The 18813-nt window shown below is 39.2% G+C and overlaps 1 protein-coding gene across 3 annotated transcripts in view; it reads right to left on the minus strand.

Annotated features, from left to right (window-relative positions):
• Window positions 1-1259: 1259 nt before the first annotated feature.
• nrsn1l (neurensin 1-like) overlaps window positions 1260-18813 on the minus strand; it is a 157742-nt gene continuing 140188 nt past the window's right edge. The window contains exons 1-3 of one of the 3 annotated variants that reach the window (XM_043218063.1): window positions 7461-7624; window positions 4727-4915; window positions 1260-2861 (exon numbers count right to left, since the gene is read on the minus strand). In XM_043218063.1, coding sequence (XP_043073998.1) covers window positions 2460-2861; window positions 4727-4906 — 582 coding nt within the window. In that variant the 5' untranslated portion in view covers window positions 4907-4915; window positions 7461-7624 and the 3' untranslated portion in view covers window positions 1260-2459. Of the gene's footprint in view, window positions 2862-4726; window positions 4916-6552; window positions 6747-7460; window positions 7625-18813 lie in introns of those variants that run through there. The other 2 variants (XM_043218061.1, XM_043218062.1) reach the window with 2 other exon arrangements.

Below are 18813 nucleotides of genomic sequence, written 5' to 3' on the forward strand. Positions count from 1 at the left end.
CACAACAGTTTTATTTATTTTACACTATTTACACATTTATGAGCACGCAACCCAACCCCTGCCCCTAAACCTACCATTTATATATATATATAAAATGTAGAAACGCAAGCAAATCATTATATAAGTCTAATTGAAAGCAACGAACGGCCTTCATGGCGAAAAATGTCTAAAAGGGTACACTGTGCATCAAAAAGTGACATGAAGTGGTCAAGCGCAAAAGTTGGGATTATTATTGTACTCATGTTTTTTCTTTGATTTACAGACTTCACAAGAGTTTATATGTTGGACTGGATGACTTTTTCTCTTTTTGGATTCTTTTTGGATTCTGACGGCACCCATTCACTTTACTGTCATTGGTTAGCAAGTAATGTAACCCTACATTTCTGAAAGAAACTCATCAACGTCTTAGATGGCCTTTTTCAAAGAGAGCTCACCTTTTTGGTTGAACTGTTCCTTTGATGCCAAACCTCATCAGTTCTTGACTGACCATGTGTCATGATGCTTATGATTTCCCACATCTCATGTAGTCTCTGTATACCAAAAAAAGGCCAGAAAATGTGAGTACAGATTGAATTGAGTATAGATGTATGATTTCAAACATTCAGGATGCAATGCCACAGTTGACACCACGACTAACTCACGCTATCTCCAATATTAAAAGAATGCTTATAGGTGGTTCAACCAGAGCGCTTATTTTCAGCACGCCCAGACACTCATCAACATGCTGTAGCATTCATCTGGAGTGCCTTTTCTAAACAAACACGTGTTAACAACCTGCCAACACATTACAGGCGTCAAGCACACGACCTAAAGCCTTGCACAAACAGCATTTCTTCCCGTCTCGCTCTCGTTTTCTGAATGCGTGTAGCTGCAGAGAAGCCAACGATTCTTGATGATGGCTCTACGTGCGGAGCACTGGTTAATTGATTGTTAACAGCCCACGTACGGCGAGCTATGACTGTTATATGAGGGAAGGTGACTCACAGCGAGCCCTCGCGAGAGAAAGAGGGGAAAAAAGCTGTTTGGTGGAAGCAGGGAACAGGCTTGGGGTGAGTCATCACCGCTTCCTGCATCTATTTACAGTCACTCAGCCTGCCTACAATATGAAAAGAGACCGCCGTTTTCACAAAAGATCACACCTTTCCGAGTGTGGCTTTCTTTCATTCACACCATCAATGAACGGAAAGGTGCCAATGAACACGATCTTTCAGAACACTAATAGTAATGCTATACAAATAATGCACAAAAAGTCAAGTGGCTTGAGTATGCTGACATTGATTTATTGGGCTCGTTTAGAGAAGAGCGTTTATATACACTATGACACAATGAGACAATAAGATGAGTCAATCTCGGTGTTGTGTACAGTAAATCCCATTTAGTCTTTCACACAACTGCAGCTCATGAAAGAGTAAAGGGCAAAAATGCAGTAAGAAAACAAAACCGTTACCTGATATCTTACGCGTAAGAGCAGAATATCTGATAGAAAAGATAACAGGGATCCAGAAACAGAGAGACAGTAGGTTTGTGCATATTATTGTGAAGGACTGGCATTTCTACAGCGTTCGCAAGCTTTCTGTATCGATATTGCTCAAACATGCTGATAATCTGAATTCTGAAGTGAACAACGAAACGTCAGATTCCAATCAAACTTGTGTTTAGAATCTTCAGCATTCAGATTCCGACCAGTTCGTTTAATAACTGAATATTTGCACGCTGAAATGTGATTGGTATTTCTATAACTGTTTTTAAAGATTAAAACATACATATCGGGTACAGAAGGTGCTTTAAATATAATTATTTATTTTAGAGTTTTAGTATATTTTTATATACACGCCGCTCTAAGGTTTGGCAAGCTTTTGTTGTTGTTTTTATGCTCACAAATATTGCATTTAATTAAAAATACAGCAATAAAAATTAATATTACAATTTAAAAATGTTTCTATTTTAATATACTTTCAAACGTAATTCACTCCCGTTATGCAAAGCATCATTACTCTGTCACGCGATTCTTCACGAATTGCTTCTCAAAAGAAAACATTTATTATTAGCAATGTTGAACCCAGCTGTGCTGCTTCGAACTTTTGAGAAAACCGTAATAAATTGATGAATAGAAATTTAGAAAATGTAAAAAAAAAAAAAAAAATGGTAAAACTGTTAATTGTAAAAAATAAAAAACCTTACTGACCCCAAACTATTCAGATCTCTTTTGCTGCCTTGCAATTGCTTAGTGGCTCTTCGTTTGATCAGTACTGCAATATACAAAAATACAAAAACTATTTCAGTGATAGTTATACAAGTGCTGGACAACAGATGGCACAGGTACTTGCCGATTTAATTCTTTTAACACACAATTGTCAAACACAAACGAGACACTCCCACATTTCTCATTGAAATAAGCAAGGAGCTTTTTGTTGACTGCTTCAACAGCACTCTTGAACAAGCATCGTCACGCAGCTCTTTTACGAGCACTGCTGAACTTTATCGTCCCTAGCGAGAGGAGATACTCCTCCGTCACTAGAGACCGGGCTGGGAGGCTTCATTACAGGGTCTGCCGGGCTTCTCATTGCGCTCGGGACCCTGGTTCCCCCCTTCCGTTCTCCTCTCGAGTCTTCCTGTTTTGCAGGAGTCGTGGAGAGGTTAGACGTCAGGATCCCGCCTGCCATCAGAAGCCCTCCCAGAGTGAGGAGCCCCGTCCCGACCAGAACACATATGTGAAGCGAGCGATTGTGACGCACGGCCTGCCGGTCCACGAACAGCAGTTCTCCCTCGCCGAAAGCCTCAATGCGAGTGGGGATGGAATAGCCCACTGTCAAGACCACCAGCCCCACTGACAGGAGCACGACTCCAACGGCAAGAGAGACCTAAGGGTGAACAAGTTTGACTTATAAAATAACTCCGCTAAGAAGACCGGTCAACGCTGAAAGGTGCTTGATGCGATTGACAGATGTGATGCGAAACTGAAAGAAAATTCATATATGACACCTGACCGCAAAACTAGTCACTTTTTTTGAATTGACATTAATACGAAGCTGAATAAATAAGCTTGTTTGTTAGGATAGGATTAGATTTGGCTGAGATCTGAGAAAATCTGGAATCTCAGGGTGCAAAAATAAAACATTTTGCAAGTTGTCCAAATATAATTCATATATATTTACGGTAGAAAATGTACAAAACACCTAAAATTCTAATGATTTTTGGCATAGAAGAAAAACGTATAATTTTGACCCATACTGTGTATTGCTGGGTATTGCTACAAACACGTGCAACGTATGACTGGTTTTGTTGTCCAGGGTCACATACTTTAGACAACACATATTTTTAGTGGTATTGATTTAAAAATTTTAAATAGCATTTCAAAAATGTACCAGGCTTCAAAGTAACATGACACCTTCCAAAGTTGAATCGATCGAATTTGGTTGTGAACTTAACGTGAAAATTATAAAACAGCATATATCACAGCTGCACTACAAAACTCGGTTTATTAAACGCTTTATTTTAAGGTGTCCATAATACAGAGTAATTACCTAGTAAGTACTTACTAGTAGCCATTGTACTTACATAAGATAAAATGTGTTTAGCATGTAACTAAGTTATGGAACAGTTTGTAATTATATTACAAACTGTCTGTTACACAGCTACTCACATATGTGTTACTACTCAAATAAATGTAACACCTTTCGAATTACATTAAAATTACATAAAATTGCACATGCATGAGCTACTTAAACGCAGCGTAACAAGACCGTACTTAAGTGTACTTCACGTGCATCTATACTGTACACCTTATCTAGCTGCACCTTAGTTTGATTTAACTTATTGGTACACAGCTTAAATACACGTAATACCTTTCCAGTTACATTAAAATGACAGAATATTAGACAGGCATAAGCTACTTAAAATAAAGTGTACTTAAGTGTAATTACCTGTGTAACAGACTTGGTCTGTTACATATGTGTAACAGTAGCTGCCCGTTACGTCTACATAATTACAAACTGTAATTGCAGGCGGTTACATAAGTTACATGATAAGTACATTTTATTTCATGCAAGTACAATGGCTACTACTACACCGTAAAAATAAAGTGTTACCCTTAATTCTTAAAAATACAGTTTCCACATTGGCATTACTGGCTTCATGAAGAACCTTTACATGACACAAAAAGGTCTTTATAGTGGAAAAAGTGTGTTCAGATAATCAAAGTATTCTTCACATTAAGAAGAAGAAGAAAAAAAGAACTGTTCACTGTAAAGTTATTTTAGGAACTAAAAATGATTCTTCAATAGCATTTTTTAAACCTTCATTTTTCAAGAATTCTTAAAAGATCATGTTAGGAAACAACAGTAGTTTTAAGAAGTGTTCACTGGAAGGTTTGTTTTGGGCACCCAGAATGGTTTTTCTATGGCGGTAGGGGTGAACGTTGATCCTGGACGGCCGCTGTTCTGCAGAGTTTAGCTCTGCTTGGAGTTAAGCCCTCTAGTATCAACGTTCCCCTGTCATATGGCAAGGTTGTCCTACCCTGCATAGTTTAGTTCCAACTCTACTTGAACACACCTAAACCAACTAAACAAGATCTTCGGACTTAGAAGAAACCGACAAGTATGTTGAAGCTCAACTCTACAGGATGTTGGGTCTACAAGGACAGGTTCGACATCTCCGCTCTAAGTCATCTCTGCCAAAACATCTTTTGGAAACTGTATTTTCAAGAGCGTCTGATCCTCTCCAGTACCTTCCAGAAGCTTGAGCTCCATCGCAGCGGTGATCTCTGGCCCTGAAAGTCCTCCTGCTGCTCCCTCATTGAGGCGGTGCACTCCTCGTAGAAGTGGTGCAAATAGGAGCGCACTCCGAAAACATGACAGCCAGAGTCGACGGCATGACCGGACACACAAAACTCAGAGCAAGAGGCCATCTCTCAGACCTGCGATTACAATCACACATCTCAAAAGATCTTAAACTTCTCAGCTTCAACATTCATAATTTAGTCATGCAACCGCAATTCATCCAAGTCCATTATTATCCATTTTCACAACTTTTTTCACCGCAGCCTTATGTTTTCTCTAATCGTGTAATCCATCTTGTCGGGGGTGAATTGCCCCTTTAACATAACATACAACCATCTCTTTGTTTATCATTTCTCACAGTTTTAGTAATTGTAGGTTTTACTGTTTTTTGAAAGCCAGCCGCATCCATGTCTACTAGGTGAAAAAGTGAAAAACCACCCACTGGTGAATCACTCTCAAACATAAACACTCCACTGCCTGTCATCCACGCTCTTAAGAGCATCACGCTGTAAATAATTGAATTCATATACGGTATAGTTTGCATGCAATCTTCCCATAGATCCGCTCGTAATGATACTGTTTAACTTTACACAAAACTATAGCCCACGCCCTTAGTTTTGGATTAAAATGCAGTTCAAAACAGAGTTTATTTGCTCTATAATTAAGTTTAATCAAGCCCTTCCTATTCTGAATACTTACGAGGCACTGTAAATGCTTCATTAGCTAAAACAGAATATCAGAATAACGAACACAGAGGCTTAAAAAGAGAATAATGCAAATGAGTTCATAAATCATTTGCAGAGTAGTCGTTCATATGCAAGGGAGGGAGGCACAAAACAAAACGTAAACTACATAAACACGTGCATTTCCGCGAGTTCATGTAACTATTGAAAAAAAGTGTATTAGGTTAAATGATTGCTCAGAGCTCATATTTAGCGGTAGTTACCCAGAAATGTTGGACCGAGGAGGTAGCCATAGCAACAACAGCAGACCGCAAGATCATTATCAGGCAATTATATCAGCGAACATAAAATAGGTCATTATTTATTACCATAAAGTGGATTCATATCTCGTAAAACCTTTAAAAGTCTAAGAAATTTAGTAAAAGTCGACTTAAGCTCTTTACAGTGCCCTTATTTTGCACACTAGCTGCTCTGTGCATCCAGGGAATCGAGGAATATCGCAATTACTTTGCAATATGCTTATCAGAAACGCAACCATGTACAGTATGACAAAGTGTAAATGAGAATGACTCCATCCACTAGGGCACTGCTCGTTTATGACAAAACATCTGCAGCAAATATCAACCGTCGACGCGACTCCGCTTGCGTAAAACTCAAAACATATATACATATCTATTCACTTTGCTTATATAGGCTACCTACGCGAGCAAACCCAACGTCTTACGAGCACGGGTTTATGCAAATAGGTCTGCACGGAATTGTTACGTTTACTGCGATTAAATCAAGCGGAGAGACGCTGAAATATCGGCGACAGCAATAAACATGTCAATAAACGCAAAGTCAATAAAGAGGATTTAACGAGTCTGCGTAATTATATAAATCACAATGGCATCGGAACATTAAAATGCCACAGGCAAAGGATATTGCAGATACGTCGCTATTAAAACTCATTTAAATGACATCCCTCATATTATATTCATTTTCGTAGTCGGTTTATGATAAGGCGCTTGCCGAGCCGAACGACGCGTCTGTGCCCATGTACATTACTCTTCTTTGGTATAAAAAAAAGGTCAAATAAATTAGGCTACTACCGAATGTTCAGTAATCGATCCCTGTTGCTTGTTCTCGCGTCTTCATCAGCCAAAGTTTACATCTGCTGGAGTACGCGCAATGCGCATGCGCGGCTGATCTCCACAGCCTTCGCGCGCCTTCGTGTTCGTTTCATTTACAGATTGCGACAGCCACGCGAAATAATTGTAATGACTGAATGAAAAGTAATGCACAAATACGCAATGCAGTGACCTTCTAGATGCATGTCTTCCAACCTGCACAGCCTACCTCTCCTATCACACACACACACACACACACACACACAAAAAGAGAGAGTCTTGCCAAAACATAGCATACACAGCATATAGTGTCGTAACTGCTTGGCAACGTTTATTTTTGAGGTTATTACAGGATGCGTCGATAAGCCTAAACCTGCGAATAATTAAAAATGTATAATTGGTTTTTGCTCCATGCCCTCGACTTGGAGAACCATATGGAGAGATGTGATTTAAAAAGGAAAAAAATCCTCAAAGTTTTAAGTGCATTTGTTAGCAACGTTGCACCACCGCGAGCCGCGTTCAAGGTTGCGCATCTATTATGAGGCTCTGAATGACGGAAATGACATTTTTGCAGAAATTCCGCAAACTCTTCGAGTAGTTCTATGCCTGCTCATTACGACTAACCTTGGGACGTGTTTTGTGGTTAGGAATGCTTAGAAAAGTGCACGTCCTCACACGACAGGTTACGTTCCCGTTAACGCACACTCTTCCCTCCTCGGTCAATAAGTGTTATTTCCATGGTTACACAAGCGCTCGCGAAAAGGCATTCAGAACCTGAAAGGCTTACATTTCCAACGCAGATTTACGCATTTCTTTTCAAATGTGACGAAATGTCGGTGAAAATATGAAAACAATGTCTTCGAACTAATCGCGTGCGGTTTGCCGTTTACCTTTGAGCATCGCTTCGCATGTTTGTCTTGTATGTTGGGTTATAAACGCAGTCTCCTCAGATTTTACATTGGAAAGACGCTTAGAGCTGTCCATGGTGCTGAAGCTCCGGAATGACAGCTGTCTGTTTATTTTTATTTAATGCATGAGGCGAAGTAAACGTGAATGTTGGCGACGCGCGCATGTTCTAACTTGTTACAGACGCGTCGACGAAGAAAAACAAGACGCGGTCGTTTTGCATCCTTTCTTCTACAACTGTCTCGTACCTTTTTCACAGAACGTGAATGTTTAAAGCGCGGGGGCGAGCGGATAATGTGATCATTATGTCGGCGAGGCGGCGATGCGTAAACGCTATCAATGGCGGTGCCATCGTTTTCCCTCTCGCCCGTGATATACGACGCGCTTACGCGGCTGGCGTCGTGTGGAGAAGCCAGCGGAGTTCAAAAAGTCACGAGACGCGTCTCCCCGATGTGGCGGGAAGCCAGACAGTTCGCCCGCGTGCCAGAATGGAGATGTTACATCACTTAATGGTCAAACAATGGGGCGTAGAGATGAATAATGCATGTCATCTCAACCTAAGCCTGGCCTATTTCGTGAGGGCTGAGGTAAAACCCCGCGTCCGAATATGCAATAGTATGCAAAAGCGGTATGTCAAATGGATGTCAGAAGGCGAAGTGGTCGTGATACAGTCAGCGAGCCGTCCTGCGCGCAACCAGAGGACATTTTGCTGTTATATGAGGCAACTGAAGCTGAGAAACCATTAGATTTGGGAAGAAAAAAAAAAATGGTGGAGACGGCTCTCTTTAAGAGCAAGGAGTTAGGCTGTCTGGGGTACTGCAAACAGTTTGATCAAATAAATTCATTAGGGCTGTCGAAGCATTATAGCTCATCCAAAAATAAATGAATAAATAAAAATGAAATACATAAAAATTACTTGCACTCAGGCCATCCAAGAAGTTTGTTAGATCCTCTGCAGTGAATGGGTACCGTCAGAGACTAGTCCATTAATTAACATATATATATATATATAAAGGGTGGAAAGCTGCATGTTTGCAGCTAACAAATCCAACATTAGGTGAAAAATCCATCCTCTGTTGTCCTCTTACATCAAAATCCACTAACATATTCATTTAAAAGGCTTTTAGACAGGCTTTTCTGCCTGTAAACAATACTTGATCTGTGCATATTTCTTCCTGATTCCAACATAATATCATAGATATAGGACTCATATTTTAGCTGAAAGCAACTGTTTTTAAGTTTAAAACTTCTTGATGGTTTTATTAAATGCAGCTTTTTACTCCCCAATAATTTGTTGGACTGGATTGGTGTTTTAATCAACTGTTGTACTCTCATTCTGACGGCACCCATTCATTGCATGGAATCCATTAGGGAACAAGCGATGTCATTTCTAAATGGCTAAATCTTCAAATCTTTTCTGATTAAGAAACAAACTCATCTAGATCTTGGATGGTCTGAGGCTGAATACATCTTCAGCTAATTTTAATTACTGGATAAACCATTCCTTTTTTCAAAACATTCACATTTGACTATATTACAGCTTCATTTAGCTTTCTAAGGTCTGGTTGGAAACCAAGAGATCAGTTGTGGTTTTTATTATAATTAGTAGTAAATCGTGGAATAGGAATAGTTTGTGCCATATGTCTTGTATATCTAGTTACCTCCTCTCTGCTGTGGCCTTTCTTTTGCTCACTGCGGCACTAAAGTGCTTTACAACGGCATTTATTATGTAAATCGTATGCAAATAAATTTAAATTTAATTGATTTTTTTCCGTCTTCGGGGTTACGTCTAACATTACTGTAATAGCCGACTGAAAAAAGACACACTGTTAACTTAACACAAAGTAATAGTTTAATCATTTCTTCAGGCTTTTGTATAATGACAATAAAAAAAAAAAAAAAAATTATTCTGTACACATTGTCTTTGTATTATACCAACGTTTTTCTCACGATATAAATAAATCTCTATAATGTACGTATAACCACATCTCCCTTTAAAAAAAAAAAAAGGGGGTCCTTGAAAAGGAATCAACATATCAACATAAACCGCTCTAACAAAACACAAATGAATTATGTTAGCAGGTCAAAGAACACACAGGTCAAAGGTCAATGTCAGATGAATGCGTGTATACAGGTCAAAAAGCTCTTTATTGAATTAAGCGGAGAGGCAGATGACGGAGATACTAAAGTGTAGACTGACAGTCTGCTTTGTGTTACTATAAAAGGTTTGCCATTTTTTTTATCATAAACACATGAAGCCGAAGCTCATTGCCAAGATAATGTTGCTTTCTTTCAGTCCTGAGAGTTTCTATTCACCGATCCTTCACCTCCCTGTCGTCGCTGCTTACATAAGCATATTGTTTTCTCTCTTTTCCTGTCTCTTTTCCAGACACAGTGGCCTACATTTTGCACATGGAGGTCTGCGCCTGGGAGATGCTGGGTTGAGTCTGAAATCAGCTGGACACTAGATGGCGGTATCGCCCCAGACAGCTCTCTTAGTCATCTAGAAGTGCCAAGTGGCGCGGTGTTACATTTTGCAGGAATGCACACTATGTGAACAAATGTTCTTTTCTTTTTTGTAGGCTACTATATCGCAAACATTCCTTTTAACTCCTAAGACACGATTCGCCGGCTCGCAAGCGCCGCATTAGCAGTCCAGAGGAGTAAACCCCATCACCAATAAAGGGCACGTTTATAGGTTTCAACCCACAGAGGTAAACATGTCATACATGCCTATGAATCCGGCGCTGGCACGGCGGACGCTGCCCGCACCCCTGCCATCTGTCCCAGTGTCCTACACCCGCAGCTCGCTCTGCACACAGCCCCGGGGCAGGAGCGGGGGGGAGCGGCGGCGCAGCAGCCCCGACATCTGCTGCTTCCGCGGGCTGCGCGGATGCCGAGGCCCCCTGGGTCCCGGGGAACAGCCGCGGCGTCCTGCGGGGTGCTTTCGTCTCTCCTCCGCATCGCGGTGCCGTCTGAGAGCACGACCCTTGTCGGCTCACGCCGCTCACGCTCCTCTGGGTGAAGGGTGGAAGGCGTTTTGTGCCATTTGCCTTGGTCGTTGGGCTGTAAGGTCAATTTGACCTGAATTAATATTAAAATTTGATGGAATGCGAAGCGTGACAGTTGGCATACAGATGCGCTGCGTGTTGGGGTTTGAAACGCACTTGCGGTATTGATTTGCAAGTTGAACTGAACTGGGTAATTTTTGGTATAGCATAGAGGCCAGTTCTGGGTAATAACTAGTTGATTATTAGCACATAGTATTAACATATTTACTGTTTATTAGCGCTAGGTATTCTACATCCTTAATTACAATTAGGATAGTCAATCATTCAATGCAGATTATTTGAATAACTGTATGGTTGCTTGCTGTAGAGCTGCTTTTCAGCGTTTCATAATGGATGAATCTGCAACATCGACACTGCTATTAAACTGAATCAACACCGACTTGAGCTGAACATCTACACTGATGGCTTCTGTAGAGCTGCCTGTAACTGAAGCGAACTTGATTCATAATTGATCATTTCAGACACTTACTGAACTGAATCAACTCAATAATGATTCCATCGCTTTCCATGGAACTGGTTTTCAAGTTCATTTCATAATTGATGAATTTTGCTACACCGACACTGCTAATAAACCGAACTGAATCAATATTTAAGTGACTTGAGATGAATAACGGCACCGTTTTCTTCTGTTGAGCTTCTTCGGAATTCAGATTTGTATGACGCTCGCGTCACTGAATTTCTAAATATTGTGCTATTCTGCTTTCAAGCAACCTGCATTGCACAAAGTGCTATTGAAATAAATGCGACGACCAGTTCGACGCACAGAATGACTTAATTACTGTAGTCAAAAACCATGGAAATGATCACGTAAGTGCGCCACAGAAAAAATGGAAACGTTAATGTCCTCAAAACTCGCAAGATATGGAAACTTAAGCCATGTTATTTTCCCCTCGCTATTTCAATAAAATATTATTTATAGTGTACTAACGTGTGTGGATTGGAGGTTATGCATTTTTTAAACTAATTTCTTACCGCTTCATCAAAAGCAGGTTTAAAGGTTTCCTGAATCGATTTGCTTCAAACGAATAATATTCATTTTGTTAAATGGCTGTTTTAAAAAAAGCTGCATTCATTTAATAGTCTTTAAACGTAGTCTAAGGTAATGTTAACAACACAGTACATGTAAATAAAAAAACGATAAAGCAGTCACAGTGTTGTTAACCACTAACAAATCCAAAAAGGTAACTGTATTCTATAAATATGGCTTAAAAATGCAAACCGCAACCTGCCCGTGTCTATAAGCGACACGACTTATATCACTGGCTGCATCATATGAGTTCCTCTTGCCGTTTCTTTTCATGCCCCAACACTTGTAATTCGTCATTATGCCTAAGAATGTCTTGCAGGAATTGCTATTCTTTTGTGGTATGTACAAGAAGTGCTTAAAAAGATGCAGCATAGTGAAAGAATACCCGTTTGTGATGAGCCTACCTATGAATAATGAATATTAGAAGCACTTTGATACTCTAACACTGTAAAAGGAAAAGAATCAAACTCTCAAGGTCTTGTTTTTCTTCCTCGACACTGTGCTGGAAGCCAGGGCATCTCTCTCTCTCTCTCTCTCTCTCTCTCTCCCTCCCTCCCTCCCTCCCCGTGTCTCCCTTTTTCATTTTCCTCCCCGAGAAGCAGGGTGCACGGCATAGCATCCTCTTTTATCTCAGGAGCGATCAATAATGTATGGGACTCCCGGGCTCTCTGTGGAGAGGAGCTCCAGTGTTGCTGCCGCCCTGCCGTACCGCTCGGCACTGACAGCCCCGCTCAGCACCCGTCTGCCAGCCCCGGCCCGGGCCTCCAATTAAACACAGTACTTAGAGAATCCGGCAGTTCACGTACAAGCGGAGAAGCCCCCTTCTCTCCCCACAACCTCTGGAGACCCCCTAACCTACTCGCCCACACCGTATTGATCTTCACGCAGATGTAAAAGACTATTGAGGTCATCATTCATTTTTTATCATTCCCAAGAAAAATGTCAAAACGTGTGGCAAAAAAACAACTTTGTGTCAGACGTAACGGGCTCGGCTTCTACAGCGCGGGACGCCGGGATGCCAAGGCCTCGTGTCAAACCTCGAACGCAGCGCTTCCCGACCCTGTAAATCCACATTAAGGGTCATTAAGCTCAGAAACGGAGTGCTACGAGCGTCTGACTTGTAACAAAGATGCATTCACTACGAGGTGAACGCCGGCCGTTCCGCAGATGTGTTATTGATGGGAGCGCTCGAGCAGATGTGGACTTCGACGGCGCTCACTTGCGGTCACCGCTGAGAGCCGGTAATGATAAACACTGACGCTGCTCCGTGCATCAGGCTGTAATAAAACATTCAGAGGGTCCCACTGCGCTGCAGGCCCGCTGACCAGCCATAATTGGAGGTGCTTATTCAAGGCATTTTCACACCGATTAATATTTAAATGCACTTAAACTTCTACCTGATGTGGTCTACAGACCCAACGCACCGCTAAAATCATTTTTAATCAGTATTGATTAATATGTAAACATCCCTACAACAATATAAATTTACTTGCTAAATATATCGAGCCAAATAATTTTTTATAGCAAATATGAAAAAAAAAAGTTGCATCATAAAAAAATTGCAAAAAATCTCATGAGAATAAAGTCATGTTTTGAGAAAAATCCCATGATAGACCTTTAAAATAAAATTTTACTTTATATCTTTTTTTTTTTAAATATTATGATAGACTTATTATGACTTTATTCTCATAATTTTGACTTTCTTAATATTCTACATTACTAATAATACTAACTTCATTAGGATTTGACTTAATTCTCTACTTATTCTTTAATTGTGTAATATAATTATTTTTCATATAATTTGTAAATGAATGAAAAAATAAATAAGATTATAATAAACATTTTAAAAAAAATTAGGCATTTCATTGAAGAATATCCCCTTTTGTTTTGATGAATATCCCCTTTTGATGTGACAGTTACACTTTGTTTTAAAGGAATGGTTCACCAAAAAGTACAAATGACCCCATAGTTTACTCACCCCCAAGCCATCCTAGGTGTATATGACTTTCTTCTTTCAGATGAACACAGTCAGAGTTTCTTTAAAAATGTATCCTGGCTCTTCCAAGCTTGGTAATGCTGGTGGATAGGCTCCGTACCGCAACGTGAAACTAACCTTCAGGGGGTTATCACATATCCTCTGAAGTGGATTAATGGGTTTTTGTAATAAATATATATTTTTAAATATATATATACTTTTAAAATTATAATCTGAACAACATATTAAGGTAAATCAGATATACCTGAATTTTACGGAGCTTCAAAATAATGCTATCCACCTGCATTACCGAGCTTAGAAGAGCCAAGACTCAGACCGTGTTCGTCTGAAAGAAGAAAGTCATATACAGATATTGAATGGGTTCAGGGTGAGTAAGATATGGGGTCATTTTCATTTTTGGGTGAACTATTCCTTTAAGGTGATATTGTTACATTGTATTTACACAAGTATGTGCTGCGTAATAATGTACTTACCATATGTGTGTCTCTCTCTCTCTCTCTCTATATATATATATATATATATATATAATTTTTGGTATTACTGTACTTATACACAATTATAGTATTAATACACGTAACATAACTAAATATAAAACTATTTTTTGTTGTTGCAAAAGATCACTAATCTTGTAATATTATGGCTTTTATATTCTAAGACTTAATTCTCGTAGAAAGTCTATGATTACTTAAACATTATTTAATTCCCTGTAATCGTAATTTAAAAAAAATATTTTAATATGGCACTAAAACGCTGCCATACTTGTGCTTATTTGGTAAGACCGACATAGAAATGTTAGAAATGTTTCGAAATGTTAAGATCAGCTTTTTACACGGCGTTCATGCTCCAAGAGTTAACACGCTTCACAAAGACCTTTAGAGGAAAGACTATCTTTCACACAGCCGTGATTCTTCAGGGATGTCTTACCTAGCCGTCTCTGACACCGACTCTCCCTGTGATGACCACGTCCCGCTCATCTGGAGGATACACTACATCTCGGTGCTGGCAGAACGATGACAGCGTGTCTAATCTAACCCAGCGTGGATGTGAGCAAGACGGGCCTTATCCGGCCAACAGGCCTTGAGTTTCCAGCCTCTGTGGGAACGATGTGATAAAGTGGCATGATATTCCCTCCAGGAGACGCCACGAGTGGAAAAAAAGAGCACTGAGGTCTGCGTCAACATTGGCCATTAGCGTCCCACAAATCAGCTGGGTTAACGGGGGAAATAGCTTTCAGACTCTCCCCTCTGGAGGAGCCGCAGAGAAAGGGCCCCGATAGTCCTGCACAGCTAGCCATTCATAGACCCCCGATTTATGAGCGACCCCAGAACAGGGCATCTTTGTGCGGAGGCCTTCACTGTACCCAACGCAGCCGCATAAATTATGCTTTTATTGGGCACCTTGCCCGTTCCTCTCCATAACCTCAGCTAAACTTTTTTCCATTTTTGGAGACCAATGTAACGCTTTGACTTCTTCCTCCTCACTGCAAAAAATGATTTGATCAATAAGTCATGGCAACATACGTTTTTCCGTTAGTTTTACTTTATCAAAATAATTTTAATTCAGTTCCATTTCAAACTCATTTTATTAAGGTTATATGAGACTCAACTTGATTTTTTTAAGTTTAATGTCACTTAAATGGGTTAAAAGAGTTGGAGGTTCATTAAAATATCAAGCACAGCCAATTCCATTATAATAAAATCGTTATATTATGTAATTCTAATACTTTTTTTTCATATGCACATTAAGCACTTATATGTTTTAGAAGAATGACTCCTGTAATGTGACTTTTATCATTTTATTTTCATAATGTTATGACTTTATTCTTGTAAAAAATTATTCCTTGCCAACATATGTTTTTTCATTATTTTAACACATTCATTGTTGGAATTACATGAAATATATATTTTTAAATGTTTATAACTGAAAAAAAATTGACAGAGTTGAGATGAAAATTGGATTATACTTAAAATAAAAGGCATTATGATGGCATTATAATGTCCCCTTTGATATTAGTCAATTAATTTTTTTCATTATATTACGTCTTTAGTCTCAAAGATTTTATTCTTGTAAAAAAATGGTATGATCAAAAAGCCATGACGGCATATAAATAATTTAAATTTAAAAAGTTATATTTACAGATTTATTTATACGTTATATTTACAGAATTTTTACTCTTAATGAAAAAAAGAAACTTGAAAGTTGGAGTTGAAATGATTTGTACAGAAAATATAATTATAAAATCATAATATGATGACATTATAACGATTATTATAATAAACTTTTTTTTTTTTAAATCAGTCTAATGAAAAACTGATTTTACTTAAAATCATAATATAATGAGATTATACAATTAATAATTCTATCATAAATTAATTTAATGCAAAAACATGTAAAATAAATTTAAAATTATTATAACAAATTTATTTAATGTGAAACTCATCAACATTTTACCAGTTTCACTTTTTAAGTTATATGGGATTCAACCAGATTTTTATATGTAGTTTTATTTGACCAAAAAAAAAAAAAAAGCTAAAAGGTTGAAAGAGTTGAAATGATGTCTAAAGTCAGTTTTTGAGTTCCAGAAGATGGACTTTTTTTCCCCAGTTCTTGGCCTTTCCTCCAGTGTCTTTCTTGGTAAGTCGTCAGTAGAAACATCATGAGCTATATGTTCATGTACATAACTGCCATGGAGATCATTAAATGTCGGAGTTTCACATATTGGCTTCTTTTTATATCAATCCATATTTCCCGCTGAAAGATGGTCTGTTGAGTTAATTATCTTGCTCCGTTTCCATACATAGAGGCTGAAGCGCAGTGATAAGAAGCAGAGTTCTGTGCTTCTGTAATGAGCTTTACTATGAGTAATGGATGTGGGCTACAGCGCTGGGTAATGTCAATGACAAGACTCCAGCGCTCTCTTAATTACCTGCACATCCATGCCTGGCGTAACGTGGCTCCATCTCCCCACCGACTTGAAGGATCTGTCAGCCCTCGTAAAGGATCCTGACAAACCGGGGTGGCGAATGGGCCCCCGTGTGGATGATTCGGCTGGTCGTCACCTTTAGCTTGACCTCTTCGCTCAAACCGACGCCGTCCCCGAGCTGCGAGGGTTTTCGGGAACTTCTCACAAAGCAGAGAGAAGAAGAAACTCGAAACAGTACATAAAATAGAGAGGAGTCGGCACTCGCGACGGCGTGAATCCACTGCACTTCCCGCACCTGTCTGCATGTAATGAGGAGGCTTTGGGTCTTAATGAAATTTAGCATTGCTCTCGCTGGAATTAAAACAGCTGCTGCAATCTGCAGAGATGGAGGTGGGCTGACAACACCTCCATCGGCGCTAATTAGACCAGCCAAGGAGAGGAAACTCACGGAGCATATATTAAGGAGGACCATTTTGCCAAGAAATGTTCAATATTTCCATACTGGCAGCGCAAAACAATTAGAGACATTCAGCATGAAAAGTAACATAAGGCGGGGAAAGTTTGGTGAAGAATTTCGTGCGGTGAAGCCGCTTGTTAATGCGGAGCGAGGATTATGCATCCTTTTATTAATGCAAACGACGCTCGGATTTTTAAGTGTCGGATTGTCGAAGCATTTTCCAGCCGCGCGCAAGATGTGGAACATGCCTGGGCAAAGTTCCCGCTCCTTTCTTCCCCGTTTCTCCCGTTATCGCTATTGTTTCCTAACGGACAAAAGAAGACAAATGGTAGAGAGAGGGAAAGAGAGGGAGGACGACGCAGAGTGTTTTGATCTCAGCGTCTTTCAGAACAGAAAGATTCAAGCTGAGCGCTGGCACGCAGAGACGCTCACCTCACAGGACATATACAGTGACTGCAGTGTTTAGAAGTTTTTACTCTCGGCCCTTTGTGGTGTTTGTGTAGTTTTGCCAAGAGAATAAAACATGAATAGCTTTTTTTGCTCCCCTTTACAAATGTTATACATGTACATTGAAGTTTTTGTTTTTTTCCTGGCTCGTCTCATGCGTAAGGCTGCATCAAACACAATCTTTTTGAGGTTATGCTAAAAACACATGACAGACATGCAAAGTGAATACATATAATGCTATTTAAAAGTTTGCGGTCGGTATCGTTTTGAACACTATTGTACCACCAAAGCAGCATTTAGTGGATTAAAAAAATATATGTAAAATGTTATTCAAACAAACGTAAAATAGATCTCATTCTAATAAAATTTTACTGAACATCTAAACGGTAGTGTACATTTATCTCTTGAGTGTGTGTTTGCATCTCTCTCATTCAAATTATGTCTTGACCTATATTTTGAAACTTGTACCTCTTTAAAGGCGAACACTGTATTCTCGGCTGTCAGTCAACAAAATTGCAAGCAACATGCGGAGGAATATTTTTACATTTTTATGCAACTGTTGGTTTGTGATATACACGTGGCTTCCCTGTGATCACCATATCAGAGGAAGATCTGACTAACAACACTAAGATCAATAGTAAGTAGAAAATCCTACTATATTTATATATATTGTTGCAAGCAAGGAGCACATATTAGCCAAAAAAGAAAAAAAAGAAATTTTAATGTATTTACCGACATATAAATATATATTATAACTGAAGTGACTTGGCAATTTTTTTTTTATTGACTTTTTATTTTTATTTTTTAGTACAAATTACATTATAATGTTCAGTAGCGTTGCTTTAATTCAAACTATTTGAGGCCAAATTACAAAAACATTACATATTTTATAAAAACATTCCAATGATATGTGTGCTGAAACTATAGCTTTTCTTCGCATTTATACCTCCAGTTTTTCATGACATCACCGAGACCAAACGTCATTGGTTCTTTAAGATCACGTGATCAGTCGCGACATGATGCGTTTGAAAAATGCCAGATTTCGAACTCTTTCGAAGCTTTGAGAACCACCCGCAGCCCTTTCCTTGTATAAGCTTCGACATCCTTCCTAATATCTCCTTTTGGAAAAAAAAAAAAAAAAAAAAAAAAAAAACTGAATTAGGTTTTGAAGGAGAGTAAACAACAACAGAATCCTCTTTCTGTTTGAACTGTCCCTTGAATGTATTATGTAGTAATTCATAAAACATGACGTGCATTTCCACCTAACATCATCTTGGTGTTAAACTAATAAAAACGAACAGTCATCCAAACATCTCCTGCAAATGTGAGCCATTCCCGTGTCTGATTGTCTTATTTATACGAGATTAATATTAATGCTTGACTGCTCCATCACAGCAACGTCTAAGGCAGAAATTC

Source organism: Puntigrus tetrazona, chromosome 19 (genome assembly GCF_018831695.1).
Source record: "Puntigrus tetrazona isolate hp1 chromosome 19, ASM1883169v1, whole genome shotgun sequence".
Classification (NCBI taxonomy): Eukaryota; Metazoa; Chordata; class Actinopteri; order Cypriniformes; family Cyprinidae; genus Puntigrus; species Puntigrus tetrazona.